Genomic DNA, 23542 nt, shown 5'->3' on the forward strand with positions numbered 1-23542 from the left:
GGTTTTGGGACTGACACCGCGGAGTGTATATGGCACAGTCTGGTTATGGGTCTGACACCGCGGAGTGTATATGGCACTGTCTGGTTATGGGTCTGATACCGCAGAGGGTATATGGCACTATCAGGTTATGGGTCTGACGCCGCGGAGTGTATATGGCACTGTCGGGTAATGGGTCTGGTCTCAGAAGGGGAGAAGTTTCTGCCATTTAAAGATGATTTAGAAACAATGCAAAGGAGATCTTGGGGCCTGATATTCTGAGACACCCAAGAGCTTTCCTGGGGAGTTGATGACCTGACAGTAACGAAGCGGACGTTTATGAGATGACTTTAAGCTGACCCCTGTAATGCAGACAGGGCATTAACATCAAGTGGGCTGAATAAACACAGTCCCATCAGTCCACATGCTGCCCCGTCAGTTGAAGTTTCCCTTCCTTCTGTGCAGTTTTGTTTTCTCCCTGTTGTGGTGACCTAACTCACACTCAGCACTTTCTGGACGTCTCCTTTTTAATCAGTCTCCCCACATCAAGGACGACCAGGTTCCACTCTGGCTCAGCGAGCTGCTGAGAAGGCTGATCAAGTCCAATACCGGGTCCGAGACTCTTGCCTCTGCACATTCCCGCAGAAATCTCTTGATGTACTCAGTGCCTTCCCGTTCCCTGCTTTGCTCAGGCCTGGACTGGCTCTCCTGTGTGTCAGCGGGAGGCTTGACGTTTTTGAGGACGCACTGAGAACATCCTTAAAACATTTCTTCCTGGGATTCTGTTGCTGCAATTGAGTTCCGAGTAGAGTCGTTGATTCAAGGCTCCGTTAGTGGACATATGGCTGACATGTCCTATGCTGGGAGCTGGATTTGAGCATTAGCCTCTTCATGTTGAAGATGTTGAAAGCTGATCACCTGTTATCAAGATACTGGTGCATGCTAGCAATGGCTGGTATTCTCTGTTACCTTGGAAAAAGGCCCCTTTATTCATAATGCACAAAGAGACATCAACACAAATGTAATAGCAGGCTGTGTCGTGCTAATGCTACTGGGCGAGTAATCTGTCTATCCCACTTGACACTTTGGGGAGAATGGGTTCCATTCCCCCCACGGTTAAACAGAAATTCAACTACCCAATCCACTATTGAAAGCTCTTCCCTGTAATAGTGGCTGTCCAACTCCTGTTGATTGTTGTGAAAACCCTTTTGGTTCCCTGATCCCCTTTTGGGACGGAAATCTGAGTTTGCGGGAAATGGAGAGGCCAGACTGGAGGACGGGCATTTGTCAAGTTTCGAGGTCACAAGGGGACAATTGAGCTCCTCAGCAGCAGACGGGCTGAGGCAGGGACAGAGCTGAACAGTGTTATGAAGGTGGAAGTCGGCGATTGTTGTGTATGAGGGTTGTGTTCCTCCTTGTTTTCCTCACTTCACCAGGATTCAGGAAACACACTCTGGTGGGACAGTGGAGGAAAATCCCAGCTGACACCTCTGTGGAGAAAAGGGGAATATGAGTTGCAATAAGCATAATTCTATGTATTTAAAACTATCAGTGAATGTTTACAAAATCAGACAAGAGAGGGAAAATATGCAATCTATTATTACAATTTCTTGTTCCTAAAAATACACCACAGCAGCCTAGCCAACAGATAATTAACTGCAAAACATGTTTGCATTTAATGCCTCTTAGTTTAATTAAGAGTTTAACTCATTTATGTTTCCAATTAGGAGAAAAGGTGCTTTGTTTACACGTACACAGACCCTGTTTATTCTGTTGTAAACTACTTGGTAGTCAAACATGAAGATGCCCTGGTCATCACATGAATATGGCAGACATTGTTACACAGACTTATGAGGGAGTTCTCAATTTTCTTTCCTACTCCTTCCTGGTCCGTAGGTGTTTTCCTGCCAGAGTTTGTATGATATTATATTGGATGGTGTCTGGATAGCACAAGTCTCACAGTTGGCTATGAGATTCTCAACCATTTTTCTGATCCCTGACCACCACAAGCTCTGAACTTGGAGATTCCCAGGTGTCCCTGATCCATCTTAAACCAAGAAATCTTCCTGCAGTGAAGCTGGAATGCTCAGCCTTTCATCAAACACCAGCGAGCCCTCTATGATGGTGAAATGCTCCTAGGGCTTAAGATGGGTTTCCATGGCCAACCCATTGGGCCTTGGGTCTCGCCAACTTTTGACATGATATATTCTCTGTTTCTTCTCTGTTCCTATTTGTCGGAGCCTTTTGTGGCATGGACTGAGTGTACGACCCAACCTTGTGAACAAGATTCACCTCATTCCTGGTAGTTTGTTGCCTGTTATTCTGGACAGTGCATCCATCATCATCTGTAGTTTCTCCTGCACATGTAAGTGGACCACATGAGGCAGAGTCTGAAGCTCTCTGTCTGTGGAGGCATCCTTGCCAACCCTTTCTCTATCGAGTTTGTGGTCTGTCCCTATGAGCACTTTCAGGCTGAGCATGTGGTCTGAAACTCTCTCACAAGCCCATGAGACCGAGAGAGCCTCATTGACTATGATGATGTCTGTTTCTAAAATGCCCATGAGGTATAACGTGCAGGTTCATGACATCGGATGATTGGAAAGGATGGATTGTAGTGGGCCAGGACAGCAGGGAATATCAACATGCCCTTGATTTTGTGAAAAGTACGTTCCTGGTGTAGATCTGTGTTTTCTTATGGTGTGGCCGCCATTCTGTTTTACCAAATGATACAAAAAAAATGGCAGTTAGTTTTCTTTTTCTTTAAAAAATAATCTTTGCAGGTCCTGAACTGATTTTGGAGTGGAATCTCCTCAATGGCCTTTGTTTTTTGTGGGTGTGCCATTGTTGTCAATGTGTCCCAAAAAGTGAATATATTTCTTTCAGAATTTAGACGTGAGACATGTCTGATAAATGTCACAATGGTTTAGCATCTCTCCTTGTGTGATACTGTGTTCACTGTTGAGTTTCCCCAATCCTGTAAACGATGTAGAACCCTGTTCAGAGGATCCTGTAATCTTTGCTGGTTAATCTCTTTGATCTTCTAAAGTAAGTTGAGGGTAACACGTACATTCTTTCTTAAGAGTGAGTACATATATGCTCTCTACTGCCTGAAACTTCTTGTGTTTCAGAGTTGCTTGTAGCATACCTTTTATCTTAAGTGGTACACTCCTAGACCATGACATTGCAGTATTTAATGTTGTAAACAGTGTTCCTTCACTGTCTGATAATATAATGAGACTCAGCCTGGATCAAGCTTAAAATTAGTGCCATAAATATCTTCTTGCCAAAAGGCTAGTTCTGAGTCACCTCCTTCTTTTCACTTTTGGTTTAAAGCCTTTGGCTTTGCTTCTATTATATCCTTTTCTTTTGCATGAATGTCTGGTCAGTAGCTGTTTGAAGATTTGCTGCTCTGACACTTTACACATCTTTTGAAAATGATATAGTTTTTTTTAGATTTTTAAATAGCTGGGTACTGTTTATGCCTGTGACGCTCCTTACTGCATACATTGAAATGGGTTTACTTTCTCTAATGACTACTCTCTCTACTGTGCCTTTGTAGTTTTGGTAGCTTAAGAACCGAATAGATTCAGCTGATTGGCTGTGATAATGTCGTTCCTATCCTATTAGGATTCATCTGTGTTGCTTTCAGACTTCAGCTTCACTGTGTAAATATTCAGTGTAATTTTCTCCAAAGTCAGATCTTCCTTGACTGAAATAAATCTGACCAAGACTCATCAACAATTCTAACAGCAACTCTGTCTCTTGTGAATTCTGACTTTAAGCTAACTTCCCCAGTCATCTGCAGAGATCGGAAATAAAATAATTTTTAGATTCTCCTTGATGCTGAATTTTTTGATTAAATCTTGCTGTTGCAAGAATGTTATTTGTTTTAAGACTAAAGTAATTGCCAAAAACCGCACAACTTGATCAAAAGTGACTGATGCTTCTTTTGCACCTTGATGAGCTATAATATCATCAGCTATATGCCTAACTGTGTATATTACTGTGTATTAGCTTGTTCAGTAACTTGTGAATTAGTATCTAATCGGAAACTGTTCTATATCTTGAGAGTTATTTTCTGCAAGGTGTCCATTTGTGGTTCTATTTGGCCACCTCTGAAATGATAGCTTTCCTGCAATATTATTCCTGCTGCCCTGTCTTCCTATTGTGAATATCCCTGACCCTTGGTTTAAGGGCTTTTAATTCTGCAGGATAGCAATAAGTGTTGCACTCAAAGCCTTTCCCTTGTTTTTGCAGTTGAAATGGGGGATTTCTGTTTTTTGATTAGCCAAGTGGATAATTCCTGCTCTGCTTGCATTTTTTCCCAGATAAATCCCACTAATTGCAGCTTTAAAAACAAAACGATTGTGTTCCCTTGACAGTTGTACCAAATGAATCCACTTGCCTTTGGCTTTCAGAAACAATTCCCATTCTCTTAATGGCTGTACCAAATAAATTCCAATCCATGGGAATTCTCGCTCACACTCAGTGCTGCACACCTCTCACTGGGACTGAAATACTGTTTAACATTGACTGTAGATTCTGCCATGTGGAATCTTGCTGAGATTCTCTCTTCCACAGGGTTCTTGGAAGACCAGCCCATTCCGCTATTGTCTATCTGCTTCAGCAACCTTCTTTTCCGTGTTGGAATATTTGAAAGGCATCCACTACTTGCTCTCTAGTTAAAAACTGGATGCTCACCACTGGCCCATGTTGTACAATGGATCGCTATCCTCTTTCTTGGAATTAGCAAGGCCTCCCATTCTGGTATCATCATAGAATCTCTACAGTGTGAAAACAGGTTATTTGGCCCATCAAGTCCACCCTGTCCTTTGAAAAGCATCCCAATCAGACCCACCTCCCTACTCTTTCTCTGTAACACTGCGTTTCCCATGGCTAGTCCACCTAGCCTGCATATCCCTGGACTTGATGGGCAATTTAGCATGACCAATCCACCTAACCTGTGGACTGTGAGAGGAAATCGGAGCACCTGGAGGAAACTTATGGGAGAATGTGCAAACTCCACACAGACAATCGCCCAAGGCTGGATTTGAACCTGTTGTGTGGCCAGCAGTGTTAACCCCTGAGCTGCCCCCATGGTACAAGCTATTTGGCAGCCTAATGTGTGGTTTATTTCATGAAAGCAATGAGGAAAAAGTCATGTTGATGCGATAGGTATTGTTACTAGTAGGGAGGCCTCAATGTCTGGTCTTACTCCTTTGAGGTTGAAAGCTGTCTCCCCCACCCCCAAGTCTCTTATGACATTCACATACCAGAAGTGCTGAATATACTCCTCATCATCAACCCTTTTAGACCCTTGCATACTCATCTCTCTATCTCTCTGTCTATCTCTCTTCTGACTGCACCAGTATGTCCAGCCTTGGTGTACTAGGACCACCCTGTATCTGAGGTGGTTCTCCCATACCTGGGGTTTGTGTGGTATCTCTGCCATTTTTGAGATTGCTGCTGATTTTTTTTCGCACATAACCAGCATATACTTTGCTTCCTTGGTTGGAGCCCACAGTCTGCTGCCCCTCAACCCACCTGCTTCCTCCAGGGTGCAGTCTCCTTCCACAGGCTCGCTAGCCCCTGAGTTACCATTTCCCTGCGTCCCCCACCACTATTCCCTCAGTCTGGATAGTGTTCACACAACCCCCTGACCCTCAACTCTCAGCATTCCTATAGTTTGGCCTAAACCTCTCCCCTTGCCTCGAGTGTAAAATCTCCCAAGCCAAAGTATCTCTTGATTTTATCCTTGAAAGGTCCGTGGCCTATTATGTTAATTTTCTCTTGTGCTGACCTCTCTATGCCCCACACCTCAGTCTTTTGCACTATTCCAGTGAAAGTCAACATGATCTGGAGGGACAGCACTTACAGTCAGACACTTATTGAGCTCAACAATTTAGAATCTGAGAAAAAGAACAGGAAGTGACATCACATGCACTGGAAATGACATCATATAAGATGACGTCACCAACCCAAGGAAACCTAAACACACAAATAGAAAGCGGGCAGTAACACCAGTGCTTCACCAGAGGCTCACTGATGATGTTACCTAGTATGGTGACGAAACGTTTGAAAAATGAACCTTCCAGCTCAGCGAGCAAACTTGCATCCAGAATTTCAGACTGTAAAGATTTGTTTCCATTTCTTTACCTCTCTGGGTTCTTTTCACTATGGTTCAGCAGCTTACCTAGTTCAGGCACATCTTTTGTTTCTTCATTTCTGTTCTTTGCCCATCTCTGTTCCTTCTGGAGTACCAACGCTTCTGTCTTTTGGTCTGTCCTGCTTTCCACCCTAACATGGACCCTCCTTTTATCATTGGCCCACACATCCTCGCTCAATCTTTTGTCACCAGACTCATAGTGTCATACAGCGCGGAAACAGATCCTTTGGTCCAACCAGTCCAAGCTGAACATAATCCCAAACTAAACCAGTCCCACCAGCCTGCTCCAAGCCCATAGTCCTCCAAACCTTTCCTATTCACGTATCCATCCAGATGTCTTTTAAACATTGTAATTGTACCTGCATTCCTCGGAAAGTTCACTCCACGCGTGAACTACCTTCTGTGTAAAACAATTTGCCTCTTATATCTTTTTTCTCAATCTCTCTCCTCTCACCTTAAAAATGTGTCCCCTAGTCTTGGAATTCCCCACCTTGGGGAAAAGACAGCTACCATCAACTCTTTCTGGACCTGTCATTATTTTATAAACAGGTGCATTAATTCGGGGTAAATATGGAGTAATAGGGTGGGGGAATGGGTCTGGGTGGGTTGGTCTTCTGAGGCGTGGACTTGTTGGGCCAAATGGCCTGTTTCCACATTGTAGGGGATTCTATGAAGGTCACTTCTCAACCTTCAACACCCCAGTGAAATAAGTCCCAGCCTATCCAGTTTTTCTTAAAAACTCAAACCTTCCATATCTGGTAACATCCTGGTAAATCTCTTCTGAACCCTCTCCAGCTTGACAATATCCTTCCTATAACTGGGGAGCCTGTACAGGATAGAGTATTCATCTAACCTTTCCCAGTTGTGATGAAGGGCCACATTAAATTTGTATCTCTGTTCGCACAGACACTGCCAAACCTGAATTTTCCTCTTAGGATTTTCTGTTTTTGTTTCAGATTTTCAACCTCTGTGGGGTTCTGTTGTGTGAGAGTTGTTAAAGACATAAAATTAGGATGAGGAAAGACTTCCTGTTTTTTTTCTCTCCACTTAATTGACTAGCCCATGATCATGCAATGTACCATCTAAACAAAACTGCTGAATTTTGCATGAGGTTTTGCAGTTTTAGCAATGCATAGACAAAATAATATGTTTGTAAAGTAACTCATTGATAGATTTGAAGGATGAAAAGACAGATTTTTAGACTTCAGTCCCCGAAGCCCCAAGAGAAAGAAATGCAGATCACCATTTAATATAGATGAAATTTGTAAGTCAGTGGCCCTGCTGTTATCCCCTGCTGGGTATTCACAACAATACTGTTATAAAGCAGCCAATCTTCGAGTCTGAATGAACACTATCATGGGAGATCTGCAGCTCCTTGGTACATATTAAAATGAGAATATTATCAACCCTAATTATTACATTGACATTAACCCAGCCAGATTGAGAACATAAATTTCAATTTGTGAAAAGTACATTCAGAACTAATAATTAGAATCGATGATTTCACTTGGATTTTGGCTCAGGTATTAATCTAACCCTCTCCCAACAAGTGGGAAGGATTAGGGCTGTGCACCTGTTACCTGTACACTCCCCGAAACTCCCACAAGTTTATACTCTGCTGATTTCATCAGGCAAAGAATGTGCAACAGGCTTGAGACCTGTCTCCTTCATCCACACCCGAGGTGTGGATTGTGTTAAAATAGTGGCTAGATGTTTGTAGGGATCTGCTACATTGATTAACAGAATCAGGAACATGAGGTTCATTCGAAACGCAGCTGGATTGTCGGCTGAGTTTCTTGATTCATTTTATGTTTTGGTTTCTCCATACAATATCTTAATAGAGAAACCTTCTGACCCTCTGTCTACGCGAGTGAGTGTGGGCGATGTTACCCAGGCAGGCAACAGAGCGTCTACCGCTTGAATTTTAATTGGTCTGCTCACGACCCAATCCATCCAGATTAAACTGCTGGTCAGACTCAGAATGGACTTTAACATCTGGGCACATACAAGTTTGCTCGTCAGCAGTTGCTCACAGCTTTGTGACGTTAACCATCTCGTGGGGCTTTCTCAGCTTCTGCAAACAGTCCTGAAGGGCAGCAGGAATGGTCTACACAGGCTAAAGTGTGAAGTAATGGGTATTATGTACAAAAGGAAATCAATCCCCTCAACCTCCTCCCCTCAAAGATGTATTTTAAAATAAAGTAACCAGATGTATTAAGGCATTTTTATGAATCTTATCCCTGTTGCATATTATGTTCAGGGCATGGAGTCAGCCAAGCTGCATCAGGCCAGGAGAATACAGAGTTAATTGCTTTACAACTGTGTTGTAAAACACTTTTAATACTCTTGTCAGTACATTTTAATGTGCATTCTATCAACAGAGTATTAGGGCAGTGACACATTTATTGCAGATTTGAGAAAGCCCTGTTTACTGAAACTTGGCACTGAAGTGTTGCTAAAGAACATCACCTGATAGCCTGATGGCATTGTTACTGTGTTTTATTGCAGCTCATCACCCCGCACGCAATTCGAGTGCAGACCCCTCCTCGGCACATCCCCGGCGTGGTGGAGGTCACACTGTCCTACAAGTCGAAGCAGTTCTGCAAAGGGACTCCAGGCCGATTCATCTACACAGGTGAGGAATCCTGCATACTGGGGTGATCTGGAATCTAATGGTGGTGCTCTTGTGATCCTTTATAACCATCGTTGGTGGGTTGGTGCTGTTGAACTCAAGGATTGCATGAAGTGGCTGTTCCCAGTGGCTCGGGTGAGAAGTGCACTGCTTCCTGAAGAACTGCCAAGTTCCTGAGGCTTAATCCTGAATCAGTGCGCACACCATTCCATGCTGAGCCACAATGGAAATTCTGTGGCCTCCATCAACACCCCCCTCTCCAGGATCACTACATTACAGGGATGCCTGTGTACTTAGCAAGTGGATGAAGACAGAGTTAGCCTTGTCCACTATCCTTTCCCATGATCAAGCATTGCTCTTCTCAAGGCTCACTATCCAGTGTGACATTTTCTCAGGGATTGTACACAATTCTGTTCGCCCAGCTGTAGGATGGATATTATTAAACTGGGAAAAGATATACAAGGATGTTACCAACATGGAGGGTTTGAACTATCAGGAGAGGCTGGATAGGCTGGGACCTTTTGCTCTGGAGTGTAGGAGATTGTGGAATAATATTATAGAGGTTCATAAAATCATGATGGGCATAGAGAAGGTGACTAGCCAAGGTCTATTTCCCAGGGTAGAGGAGTTTGAAACTAGAGGATGTAGGTGAGAGGGGAGAGATTTAAAAGGGACCTGAGGGGCAATCTTTTCATACAGAGGGTAGCCTACCAGAGCAAGTGGCAGAGGCGAGTACAATTGCAATGTTTAAGAAACATTTGAACAGATACTTGAATAGGAAAGGGTTAGAGGGATACGGGCCAAATACTGGCAAATAATACTAGATCAGGAATCCTGTTGGCATGAATGAGGTGGGCTGAAGGGCCTGTTTTCTTGCTTTATGCTGCATGTACGTGGGTTGAGAGGGGAGGGAGTTTAAGCTCCATGTACTCTCAGAACTAGCTGTATATTGACAACTTGTAGAATGTAAATTTGGTTGACAAACCTGGAACTCAATGCCAATCTCTGATGGTGACCGTGACAACTATTCTCGATTATTGTAAAAAAAAACTAACTGGCTCACTCATGTCCTTCTGGGGAAGGAAATGTTGTTGTCCTTATCGGATCTGACTGATCTGTAATTCCAGATGCACAGTGACGTAATTGGTTCTTAAGAGGTCTCTGAAATGGCAGAGCAAGCCACTCTATTCAAGGGACTATAGAATCATAGAGTCCCTACAGTGTGGAAACAGACCCTTCGGCCCAACAAGTCCACACTGACCCTTCGAAGAGAATCCCATCCAGACTTATTCCCCTACCCTATTATTCAACATTTCTTCTTGACTAATGCACCTAACCTATACATCCCTGAACACGATGGGCAATTTAACATGGCCAATTCACCTAACCTGCACATCTTTGGACAGTGGGAGGAAACCGGAGCACCTGGGGGAAACCCAAACACACACGTGGAGAATGTGCAAACTCCACACAGACAGTCACCCGAGGCTGGAATTGAACCCGGGTCCCTGAAGCTGTGAGGCAGCAGTGCTAACCATTGAGCCACCCTACTGTTATGGATGGGTATCAAACTGACACCCACATCCCTTGGAAGAATAAAGGGAACCAGGACCAGGAGGCAGTAGGGGGGAGGGCAGACAAGTTGAAAATAAAAGGAAATTGCACCATTGCTGTAGTGGCATTGGTAGGCAGTGACGAGTGTGGATTATAGCAGTATCTAGATGTAGCCTGTGCAGAGCTTATCACATGGAGATATTAGTGTTTCTGGTCCCTTCAGGATTATTGCTATGTAAAGTGTAGAGCTCATCCCCTAGCTTTTGAAAGAGTGCAATTGAATGTAACTCTCCACAGGCTGTCAAAGGAGTTAAGTGTCCTAAAGAAAATCTAGCTGGATCATCCCTGGACCTATTGGTTTCTTGATTAGTTCGATGAGTCAGATAACTATGCCATATGGATTTGAGCTACGTCATCCAGGCAGTTACCAGGTTTGATCCCGAACGTGCTGTGTATTAGTTAGTGGCAAGAGTGCACTACATTGTCCTCAATGTACCTGGATGAGGGAAGGGAAAAAATCTTTGACAGTCATACCTTCTCACTGAGTTACTAGATTAGAGGTGCTAGCTACATATCAATAACTGCTTCAACCAGCTTTAGATCCTGAGTCAGCCTCGGTATTTGATTTTGGAGAAATTTCCTTGTGATGTTTCATCCTTCCCTTGGTCAACAGGAGTCATGTGATCTGGAGTCAGAAACTGCCAGAGCTGAGGGATATTGATGTTTAATGTCCCACTCATCTCACCATTTGAGCTCAGTTTTTTAGATTAGATTAGATTAGATTCCCTACAGATGGTAAACAGGCCCTTCGGCCCAACAAGTCCAAAGCGACTCTCTGAAGAGTCATCCACCCAGACCCATTTCCCTTTGACTGATGCACCTAACACTATGGGCAATATAGAATGGCCAATTCACCTGACCTGCACATCTTTGGACTGTGAGAGGAAACTGGAGCAGCCGGAGGAAACCCACGCAGACACTGGGAGAATGTGTAAACTCCACACAGACAGTCACCCAAGGCTGGAATTGAACCTGGGACCCTGGTGCTGTGAGGCAGAAGTGCTAACCACTGAGTCACCGTGTTGGGTTAACAGTTCCTCATATCAATAGTCCAGAGTAGGGTGGGTCTGGTGAAGATTACCATATACCCTGAAACTCCTCCCTTGCCCATTTCAATTGCTCAAAGTGCTCTTGGCACCAAATTGGACAGCTCTTTCAGAGAGATGACACTGGAATGACGGGCCGAATAGCCGCCTTCTGGCCTGTAAGTTTCAATGATTCTACCCTTAACTCCCGTTGCATAGGTTTGGCAATCCTGGGTTAAACGTGCCCTCCAGCAGTGAAGACCTACTTCTCTTGTGAACTTAGTTTTCTTGCCAGAGGCCATTGAGCTTACAGAGGGCAGTGTCATCAGCCATCACCCCTCCTGTCTCCCCAAAGACCTTCTGAACACACTGAGACTGTGGGACTTCTTCACATTGTATCATAACACAAGTGCAAAGCCCACACAGTGACATATAAATGTATGGACTAAGACATATGCACACTTAGATACCTTAAACACACAGGCAGCACGTACTGGCACATACATGTATGTGCACATAACGGATACATAGAATACACAGTTGTTAATGCACAGCATGTGGACACATGTACAGGACATGACAGACATCGGTTAGAATGCTGATATCAGATTCCAAGGGCCTGACCCCTTCTACTGACTTTGCAAATTATGCAAAACAACAATCCTGTTTGGAAAGACTACTTTCTGATGGTGAGAACTGCAGCGGGTGAAGGGTTAATTCAATGGAACGTGAAGCCATCACTGTGACTTTTAAGTTTAATAGTGCTGGAATCTCTCATACATGATTACACAAATAAAAAGCCAATTATGGGCTGTAATGAAAGTATTTGACTAATAGTTCCTATAATTGTATTGCAGATAAAATTAGGCCTGCCGTCAGTACAATTTAAACACTGGCATAAATATAAGACTATTATTATTTTTATTTATGAAGAAACAAAAGCTAAGTTTTGCAGTCTTTCTTAAAACAAACAGAGATTTTAATTTCCTAATTTGCAAAAAATCACAATATAAAAAATATATCAGATGTCGTTCAAACAGGCAGAGGTAGGCTAAACATAATTCGTTCACTTTGGTACAGTCTTAGGTCAGTGGGACATGATGCACATGTTTGGAGTATATCCAGCAGTATATCTAGACTCACAGAAAGACCTGGATTCCGAGAGTGAGGTTGGAAATACACATACTGTCCTTGCACATTGAGAAAAACACCTGTCCGGGGACTTTTAAACTGTGATGTGGTGCAACCAGAGACTGTACAGTCAAAGTGGATGTTGAGAAAGGTCTCTTCAAGGGCTGATACCTGCTGACAGGGTACTAAGCAAATTGAATTATTCTGCAAGTTATTTATCAATCAAGGGGGATGAAGCTGAGACTGTGACCTGTAATCCAGAGGACCAGGTTAGTTGTCTACTGAAACGTAACACAGAAATTGTTGGAAAAACTCAGCAGGCCTAGTAGCATCTGTGGAGAGAAATCAGAGTTGACGTTTCGAGTCCAAAGTTCTGTTTTCTCTGCAGCAAGGATTTGAACTGATGTTAGCAGAGAACTAAAATAGAACAAGGAACTGCACATGGTGTAAATCTGAAACAAACACAGAACTTGCTGGAGAAATCGCTGAAGAAATTCAGCAGGTCTGGCAGCATCTGTGGAGGGAAAACAGAGTTAATGTTTCAAAGTCCAGTTCAGAACTCTGCTTTCTCTCCACAGATTCTGCCACACCTGCTGAATTTCTTCAACGATTTCTGTTTTTGTTTTAGATTTACAGCATGCACAGTTCCTTGTTCTATTTTCGTTCTCTGCTGACATTGGTTCAAATCCCGCGACAACAGGGGATGGAATTTATATGCTGAAAATGTGTTGCTGGAAAAGCGCAGCAGGTCCGGCAGCATCCAAGGAACAGGAGAATCAACTTTTCGGGCATTAGCCCTTCTTCAGGAATTTATATTCAAATAATAAACCCGGATTCAAGAAATATGAAACTATTGTTGATGTAAAAACCCACCTGGTTCACCAGTGTATTTTTAGGGAAGAAATTCCGCTTTCCTTACTTGGCCTGGCCAGGGAGATAGGGATTTCTGATACACAGTTGGGCTGGCTTTAGAAAGGCTTTATGTCACAAAGACTATTCACATCTCCCAGAAATAGTTAATAAGACATCAAGGTAGGTGTCACACATCAAACACTATGTTTCCTGATGGTTAGGGGGAAGTGGTCAACTCACTCCTCCTAGTGGGGGTGCAGTAATTACACACTTTCCCATGTGGAACTGAGCCATCCAGGCTAGGTTAGTCCCAGGTACATGTGCTATGGTGGTGAAGGAAGAAGGAGAGGATTACACTCATGTACCACTTTGAGTGACTGCAGGGCATCCCAGAATACTTCGCAGACAGTGACATATTTTGGAAATGTAGCCATTGTTCTAAGTAGGAAACCCAGCAGCCAATCTACGCACAGCAAGCTCCCATATCAGCAACAGCGATGGGATAATCTGTCTTTGTGATGTTGATGGAGGAGTAACTATTGAGCTGAATATGGCCAAGAGCTCCGTGAATGTATTTCGAAGTGGTGTCATGTCTTCTTTACATATGCACATCATAATGAAGGTGGGACCTTGATTCATCATTTCATCTGAAAGACAGAATTCTAACATTGCAGCGCTCCTTCTGTGCTGCACTGGAGTGTCAACCTAGGTCTCATGTTTAACTGGAGGTCTTGAACTGACAACCTCCATTGTCTCAGAAGGAATAGAGATGCCAACTGAACCACAGCTAACACTGGAAACATTAGATAGCCTCACTTCATTGGGGTCATGATTTGAGTGATGCTGGAAAAGCACAGCAGGTCAGGCAGCATCCAAGGAGCAGGAACTGATATGCTTTTCCAGCACCAGTCTAATCTTGACTCTAATCTCCAGCATCTGCAGTACCCACTTTCACCTCACTTCATTGGGTGGTGTCCTAGACAGAGTCATTTCCATTGCTCCATCAATGACCTTGCTTCCATCACAAGGTCAGAGCGGGGATTGATTGCATAATGTTCAGCAACTTTGGCAACTCCTCAGCGAGCAGAGCAGTCCATGTCCAAATGCAGCAAGACCTGGACAGTATCCAGGCTTGGGTTGACAGGTGACATGTAATATTTGCTCCATATAAATGTCAGGCAATGTCATTTATGTGGAATGACAAGAGAGGAGCTAACCATCCTACCTTGTTGTTCAGTAACATTACCATCACTAAAACCCCCACAATCAACATCCTGGGGTTACCGTTCCCCTGAAAGTGGGCAAGACAAATATTGTGATGAGTAACTTACCGCTTGCCTCACCAATGCCTGTACAAGGCACAAGTCAGGAATGCGATGGAATACTCCCCACTTCCCTGGATGAGTGCAGCCCCAGCAACACTCAAGAAACTCGACACCATCCAGGACAAAGCAGCCTGCTTGATTGGCACCCCATTTCCAAATATTCACACCCTCCACCGCTGACACTCAGCAGCAGCAATGTGTGCCATATACAAGATGCACTGCAGTAACTCACCAAGGCTCCTTCAGAAACACCTTTCTAACCCATGGCCGCTACCATCTAGAAGGACAACAACAGCATATACATGGCAACACCACCTCCTGCAAGTTCCCTTCCAAGCCACTCACCATCCTTACTTGGAAATGTATCATCATAGTGTCGCTGGGTGAGAATCTAGGGACTCCTTTCCTAACAGCAGGGTGAGTGGACTGCAGTGGTTCAAGAAGGTAGCTCACCACCTCTTTCTCAAGGGCAGTTAATTAAAAATCACACAATGCCAGGTAATAGTCCAACAGGTTTACTTGGAAGCACTAGCTTTCGGAGCACTGCTCCTACTACCTGATGAAGGAGCAGCACTCTGAAAACTAGTGCTTCCAAATAAATCTATAGGACTTCAACCTAGTGTTGTGCGATTTTTAACTTTGTCCAACATGGTTCCTCCACATCAAGGGCAGTTAGGGCCAGCCAGTGATGCCCACATCCCATGAATGAAGAAAGGAAGGGCTCAGCCTTTCTGGGTTAAGAAGAGGGTGAGATCTCGGATTCCAGCTCAGGATGTAAACCTCGGTTTAACGTCTCATCTGAAAGATCTGGGAAGTGGACTTGTCCAGGATGAGCCAACCAAAATGACCTTGGCTCACAAACAACCACTTGGGGCAAGACACAGTTGAAAGGACTGAGGAAGAAACCCAACAGAGCTAAATCCAAGTGAAGGTGCTGTCCTTAACTACATCCGCAGGAAATCTAAATCTCTGAAAAGATTTGGCCAGTCTGTCTGTGTGCACTTTGTGTCACCATCGCTGAGAAAGGCCAGTTGGTGAATTGTGCTTTGTGTTGGTTGGCGGTGGGCGCGGTGTGGTTTGAGGTGGGTGCGGGAGAGGAGGGGGCGGGTAGCTGTTGCCGTACCTCTGAAACGAGTATTTTAGTGGGCCATACCCCCTGCACAGTAGGATGGTTGCAGACTGCTGTGTGCCTACACTGGTGTTGCACCTAATTGAAAATCATAAGCATGACCGTGGAAGAAAAATTTGTTTGTAATACAATCATTCCAACATCAAATTAAAGAAAATGGTCACAAACCATTTAGCTGGGGTTTCACACTGAGTTCAAGAAATCCCCAAACAATTTTTGCTCCATTTAATGAAGACAGTCAGCATTTTTGCAAAAAGGAAAATTGGGAAACGCGTACTTTGTCTCTGTTCGGCAGGGGAAATAATGCAGTTTAATAGTAAAATCTTTAGCCTCGCAAGTGCATGAAGCATAAATCCTGTCGTATTCTCCACCCAGTAGACTGCTGTTTTTTAATTGACTTTATTGGTCCCTTGTAGGTTTTGAATAACAACCCAACTAGCTGTTCAGCAAAGCTATCCAAGGTCTGTGTGCAGGCCATTCATATTTCCCATGTGAACTTGTTTTAACTCCCACGTAATTCGTACTCTGATTTTTTTTTAAACAAGCCTCATTATACTCCTACAGGATATAGACCAATTGGAAGTTCTGATCCAAACACATTCCATTAAACATTCCAGAAAACTGGAGTGTTTTTTTCCTTCTCTCTCTCTCTCTTTCTCTCTCTCTCTTTCTCTCTCTGCAATGTTCCACAGCGAACTCAATGTTCTGGGACATATTATAAAACCACAGTGGCCATGTGTTTTCTCAGAGGAGAGAGACCTTAAACCTTCAGCTAAAATACTTAAGCATTGCTTGTTCGTTTGACCTAAAGGGGAGGGGGGGATGGGTGCGGGTTGGGGTCAGGGTGAGTAGGAAGGAGAGGGAGATGGGTGGGGGGGGCGGGGTGGTGTAGTGTGGGAGAGAGAGAAAACTGATCTACTACTTTTGGTTTTTACTATTGTCTAGAGGACTGTTCAATGCACAGTCAGCCGTGTTTTCCTTGCTTCTAGAACTGTTTGTCACCTAATACTGCTTAAATGCTTGTGTTCGGGTCTCATGTAGAAAAAAATAGGTTTAACTGTTGTGGATCAAAATATACCCTGCGACTAACTTATCTGTCTATCTATCCGTCTATCTATCTGTCTGTCTGTCTATCTATTCTATTCTACCCTATTCAATCTATCTTCCTATTCTATTCTATTGTATTCATCTAATCTGTGAGCTACCTCTCAGGTTCATCTGAAACACATTACCCTAAATTCCTGGGGTTTTTCAAAACGTGTACACATGAAATGGATGGTCCATTCTCCTAGACAAAGGGTGCATCGTAGACAGCCAGGTCTAACTTGTACCCCTTGGCCAGCCAGTTGCAGTGGAGACAGGGCTCTGTTTCTCAAAGCAGCCTGGGACAAGCCCCAGGGTTAGTAATCCAGACAACGTGCTGGGGACCTGGGTTCGAATCCCATGACAGCAGATGATGCAATTTAAAGTCAAAGAAATCTGGAATTAAAAGTCCAATTCTGAAGACCATCTAACCCCCTTGAGGGAAGGAAATCTGCCATTGGAAATCTAGTCTGGCCTAGAGGTGACTCTTAAATGGCCAAGCAAGCCATTCAGTTCAATCTAACAGCTGAAAAGAATCTCAAAGAATGGAATGAAACCGGACAAGGCATCTGGCATTGATTAAGGCAAGGAAAATGACAAGAGCAAATTCTGTCCTCTTGGCCCTACAAAATCCTCCTTACTAACTTCAGGGGGTGCTCATGCCAAAAATGGGAGACATGTCAGCATCAGCCTGACAAGGTTAGACTCGCTGAATCATAACTTACAGGCAATGTTCCAGCAGCACTAAGCCCCATCCCATCAGCAGAACAAACCTAGCAGAGGCAGTGACACAGTGGTATACAATCATGAGGGAAGTTGCTCTGGAGTCCTCAACATTGACTCCAATTCCATGAAGTCTCATGGCTTCAGGTCAAACATGGGTAAGGAAACCTCCTACTGATTCCCATGTATTCCCCATTCATCCTCCCTCTTTGGTTTATAAATTAGTATTCCTCCATGTCAATTCATTCCAAGTGATGAAGGAAAGAATTGGCTGAGGATACTTGATACTGCTAAGAGTCAGGGCCCTGAAAAATTTTGGTAATAATACTCAAGACTCTTTCTCCAGAACTTGCCGCTTCCCTGGCCAAACTGTTCCAAACAGCCACAACACTGACAGCTACTCAACCATGTGGCAAACTTCCAGGGATGTCAGACACAAAAATCAGGACAAATACAACCCGGCCAATTACTGTCCCATCAGTTTACTGTGTTGGAAAGTCCTCATTACAGCCTTGGTTCAAACATGGACAAAAGAGCTGAATTCCAGAGGTGAAGTGAGAGTGACAGCCCTTGACATCAAGGCTGCATTTGACTGAATGTGTCAATCCATTAGCTCTCGTAAAGCTAGAATCAGAGGGAATTGGGAGAACATTACTGTCCATTGTTTGGAGTCATACCTGGCACATAGGAAGATGGCTGTGGTTTCCGGAGGTCAGGAGAAAGTGGGGACTGCAGATGCTGGTGATCAGAGTTGAGAGTGTGATGCTGGAAAAACACAGCAGGTCAGGCAGCATCGAATCGATGATTTGGGTGCACAGAGGTCAATCATCTCAGCTCCAGGACAACTCTGCAGGAGTTCCTCAGGGTTGTGTCCTCGGCCTAACCATCTTTGACTACATCATCAATGACCTTCCCTCCATCATTAGGTCAGAAGTGGGATGCTTGTCAATAATTGCGTAATGTTCAGCACCATTTGCGACTCCTCAGATAGTGATGCAGTCCATGTCCAAAAGCAATAAGACCTGCAGAGTGTCAAAGCTTGAGCTGACAAGTAACATTCACACCACACAAGTGCCAGGCAATGACCATCTCCTGTAAGAGGGAGTGTAACGAAAGCTGATGATATTCAATGGCATTACTATCAACATCCTGGTGGTTACCATTGACCAGAAACTGCAACTGGACTGGACTAGCCCATATAAACATAGTGGCTACAAGAGCAGGTCAACGACTAGGAATACTGCGGTGATTAACTCGCCTCTTGACTCTCCAAACCCTGTCCACCATCTACAAGGCACAAGTCAGGAGTGTGATAGAATACTCTCCATCTGCCTGGGTGAGTGCAGCTCCAACAGCACTCAAAAAACTTGAAACTATCCAGGATACAGCAACCCGCTTGATTGGCATAACATACACAAGCATCCACTTCCTCCATCATCAATGCTCAGGAGCATCAGTGTGTACTATCGACAGGATGCACTGCAGAAATTCACCAAGGTTCCTCACACAGCACCTTCGAAATCCACAACAACTACCACCTAGAAATACAAGGGCAGCAGACACATGAGAACGCTAAGACCTGCAAGAATCTATCCAAACCACTCGCCATCCTGATTTAGAAATCCATCATCGTTCCTTCATCCTTGCTGAGGAACTCCCTTCTTGATGGCATTGTGGGTCTACCTAGAGGCCATGGACTGCAGTGGTTCAAGAAGGCAGCTCACCACCACCTTCTCAAGAGCAGATAGGTTTGGAGAATAAACACTGGCCCAGCCAGCGACGTCCACATCTATGAGTGAATAAGAGAAATGTTGGCAGTATCCCAAGGGGTGGCAGAGGTGGTGATTTGGTTGATGTCTCTGTGGCAATGCCATTGGTGTATTGGTGTGGCAGTAAGGCTTTAGCAGCTCATACTCTTGTGCCACCCAGCTATCAGATCATATGCCCACGGTAGCGTTGTATCTGTGGAATTTGATAAGAATAGGATTTTGTTCCGTTGATTTTGCACAGAAGTGTCACTCTGTCAGTGACTTGTGTCAAGCTGCTCACCGGCCTTTAGCCCCATTGATTCCCTCCATGGTGGGTGGGATGGCCAGAATGTCAGAATTATATAAACCATGAGCTGTAGCAGCAGAAGTAGACCATTCAGCCCATCAAGTCTGCTGTACCATTCCATGAGAAGATCATAGTTGAGCTCCTCCTCTTCAATCCACTTCATAGACTCCACAGGCTATTCGATCCAACAAGTCCACACCGACCCTCCGAAGAGTAACCCACCCAGACTCATCCCCTTACCCTACACTTACCCCTGACTAATGTACCTAACCTGCACATCACTGAACGCTATAGACAATTTAATATGGCCAATTTACCTAATGTGCACATGTTTGGACTGTGTGGGAGGAAACCCACACAGACATGGGGAGAATGTGCAAACTCTACACAGGCAGTCGCCCGAGGCTGGAATCGAACCCAGGTCCCTGGTGCTGTGAGGCAGCAGTGCTAACCACTGTATCACCGTACACTTCCTTGCCTTTTCCCTTGATCCCCTTACTGATCATTTCAGCATTGGATATACTTAACAAGCCAGCCTTGATAGCTTTCTGTGGTAACAAATTCCACTGTTTCACTACCCTCAAAGAGAAAATGATTCCTCCTAATCCCTGTCTCAAATGGATGACTCCATACTCTCAACAGTCCACAGGCAACATTTATGTGTAGTCTGTCTGGCAGTGATTGATAAAGGTTGCATTCAGCCTATCAGGTACGTGATAGTGGTTGGGAGAACTTACCTTCGTTAAGAAACATTCTGATGAAATGTAATGGCTACTTGCTTCCAACACAAAAATGTGAATGTCCTGTTAAAATTGTTGAGGGTTACCTGTTACTATTCTGTGCGAGATATTTCTCCCATTTTGAATTTGAATAAAGGCTTAGCAGTTGAGGTCCTCAGAGGACAGCTGGCTCAGAGTTAAAGATGAAAAAGATTTAGAACATAGAGCATTACAGCGCAGTATAGGCCCTCAATGATGTGTCGACCTGTGAAACCAATCTGAAGGCCATCTAACCTACACTGTGCCATTATCATCCATGTGTTTATCGAATGACCATTTAAGTGCCCTTAGAGTTGGCAAGTCTACTACTGTTGCAGGCAGGGTGTTCCACACCCCTACTACTCTCTGAGTAAAGAAACTACCTCTGACATCTGTCCTATATCAATCACCCCTCAGTTTAAAGCTATGTCCCCTCATGCTAGCCATCATCATCTAAGGAAAAAGGCTCTCACTGTCCACCCTATCTAATCATCTGATCATCTTGTATGTCTCTGTTAAGTCACCTCTCAACCACCTTCTCTCTAACGATAACAGGCGACATCCTGGTAAATCTCCTCTGCAACCTTTCCAATGCTTCCACATCCTTCTCTGGTGCATTCTCCTTGGCAACAAAACACCTTTGCCAATCAGAACCCTCTTCTCATGTAGTATAAATTGTTTCTCCCTTTGAGGTTTGGCATTCTTGCAATTCTGTCCTGAAGGGTATAAGATTAGTTGACATGTCTTTACTTTTTCTTCAGCGCTAAGTTGATTTGTTTAAGGCTGAGTTAGGTGGGGTTCTGATTGATAAGGGAATCCAGGGTTATGAGAAGTAATGGCGGAGACAGGAATGTCGAACTGAGACTGCAGTCAGTGAAGCCAGGATCTCACTGAACGGTGAGAACAGGCTTGAAGGGCTGAATGGCCTACTCTAACTTCCAAGCCCTCTGTTCCTGTTTGCCAGTCCTTGGGGAGATTGTACATGAGAGTCGCTGACAATCCCAACGTTTATTGCCTGGTTGAATCATGGATTCTAAGGAAGCAGAAGGATAGGGAAAAGGGTACAGGGTGGGAAGAGGGAGATGGAATGGGAGGAGGCTTGTTCTCGATCAGGTGGGCCATTAGCTCCTTCTGTGCAGTCCATAGAAATGCATGTACTGTGTTCCTCCTCTGTTGCTGTGTTGCTTTCTCAGTGTTAGTGCAAGCCCAAAACTGCCTTGCTCAAGTGCTCGTGCTTGAGTGAGGTGATTCAACTGTGAAAGCCTTCACAATTGAGCCTGCCTTGACTGAGATTTCCCAGCAGAGGTAACTAAATAGTGACCAGGATCTCTTGACGCTTTTCAAGCTGACTTGCTCTCCTCTGAACCACATTGCCATCTCCACTTGCGCATCCACCGCAGCACTCCCTCAGTCCCTATCTCAGAGCAGTCTTGGTAAATTCGCATCCTACACACACTGACGCAGCTGCGATCAGATTTGTACATGTATAAAAGGCAGAATCATTTGCCACACACCAACTATTCCACTATCCGTGATTCAAACTTCAGGATAGGAATGTGCTGCCCTTTCTCGTTCAAAACGAAGTTTGCGAGGAGTGCTTGTGTTTTTTTGTTTGTGCTGTCAGTCTCGGGATTGTGGAAATCCGAGCTGGAATTTCCACGATTCCAGGAATGAACGGGGCCACGAGTCACCACAAGAAACAGCCGTGATGCGAGTTGGTCAAAGACAGTGCTGCTGTCACTTTGTGTTTATTAACAGGCTCTGAGCACTCTCTATTGACAGCCCAACTTTGGAGATCACAGTAATGAACCTTGGGAGTTGTTTCTGCTGTAATTCCATCATTTTTGGCTGTTGTAACAATACCCTGTCAGTGCAGTTGAAGAGGCCAGGTCGCATACAACTCGACCCTGACTCTCCAAGTAAATTGGTTTTACTTTACTCTTTAAACTGTAATAGGTACTAATTCTATGAGAATCTTACAGTGTGGGAGGCCATTTGGCTCAGAGTGGCTCTCTGGAAGTCCAAGCAGATCGGTCCTAATGTCCTCACTGCCCGGGGAAGTTCAGCTTTTCAAATGTATGCCTTTTGAAACTTGCCGTTGAATCTAGCTTTCAGGATGAGAGTTGCAGATTGTAAGGACCCACTTCTTAAACAGTTCAAACCCTGTCACTCTGCAGCTACGGCTCAGTTCCGACCCTGTAACACTGCAGTTACAACACATTCCTTGCCCTGATACACCGCAGCTAGTACACAGTCCAGGCCCTGTTACACCGCAGCTACTGCAGAATACCGGCCCTGTTACACCACAGCCACTGCACAGTCCCAGCCCTGTTACACCACAGCCACTACAGAGTCCCAGCCCTGTTACACCACAGCCACTGCACAGTCCCAGCCCTGTTACACCACAGCCACTGCACAGTCCCGGCCCTGTTACATCACAGTAAGTACACCCTCCCGGCCCTGTTACACTGCAGGTATTACACAGTGCTGGCCCTGTTACACCACAGCTACTACACAGTCCCAGCCCTGTTACACCACAGGCACGACACAGTCCCGGCCCTGTTACACCACAGCCACTGCACAGTCCCGGCCCTGTTACATCACAGTAAGTACACCCTCCCGGCCCTGTTACACTGCAGGTATTACACAGTGCTGGCCCTGTTACACCACAGCTACGACACAGTACCGGCCCTGTTACACCACAGGTACTACACAGTCCCGGCCCTGTTACACCACAGGTACTACACAGTCCCGGCCCTGTTACACCGAAGCTACCGCACAGTCCCGGCCCTATTACACCACAGCTACGACACAGTCCCAGCCCTGTTACACCTCAGCTAGTATACAGTCCCGGCCCTGTTAGACCGCAGCTAGTACACAGTCCTGGCCCTGTTAGACCGCAGCTATGACACAATCCCGGCCCTGTTACACTGCAGCTACGACACAGTCCTGGCCCCGTTACACCGCAGCAACTAGACAGTCCCGGCCCTGTTACACCTCAGCTACAGCACAGTCCCGGTCCTGTTACACCTCAGCTACAGCACAGTCCCGGCCCTGTTACACCACAGCTACT

The 23542-nt window shown here is 44.8% G+C and overlaps 1 protein-coding gene across 4 annotated transcripts in view; it reads left to right on the forward strand.

Annotated features, from left to right (window-relative positions):
* ebf1a (EBF transcription factor 1a) overlaps nucleotides 1-23542 on the forward strand; it is a 468187-nt gene that overhangs the window by 307511 nt on the left and 137134 nt on the right. For all 4 annotated transcript variants that reach the window (XM_043703975.1, XM_043703973.1, XM_043703972.1 and 1 more), the window contains exon 10: nucleotides 8651-8777. In XM_043703975.1, the coding sequence (XP_043559910.1) occupies nucleotides 8651-8777 (127 nt within the window). The remainder of the gene's footprint in view (nucleotides 1-8650; nucleotides 8778-23542) is intronic.

This window comes from Chiloscyllium plagiosum, chromosome 14 (assembly GCF_004010195.1).
Source record: "Chiloscyllium plagiosum isolate BGI_BamShark_2017 chromosome 14, ASM401019v2, whole genome shotgun sequence".
Taxonomy (NCBI): domain Eukaryota; kingdom Metazoa; phylum Chordata; class Chondrichthyes; order Orectolobiformes; family Hemiscylliidae; genus Chiloscyllium; species Chiloscyllium plagiosum.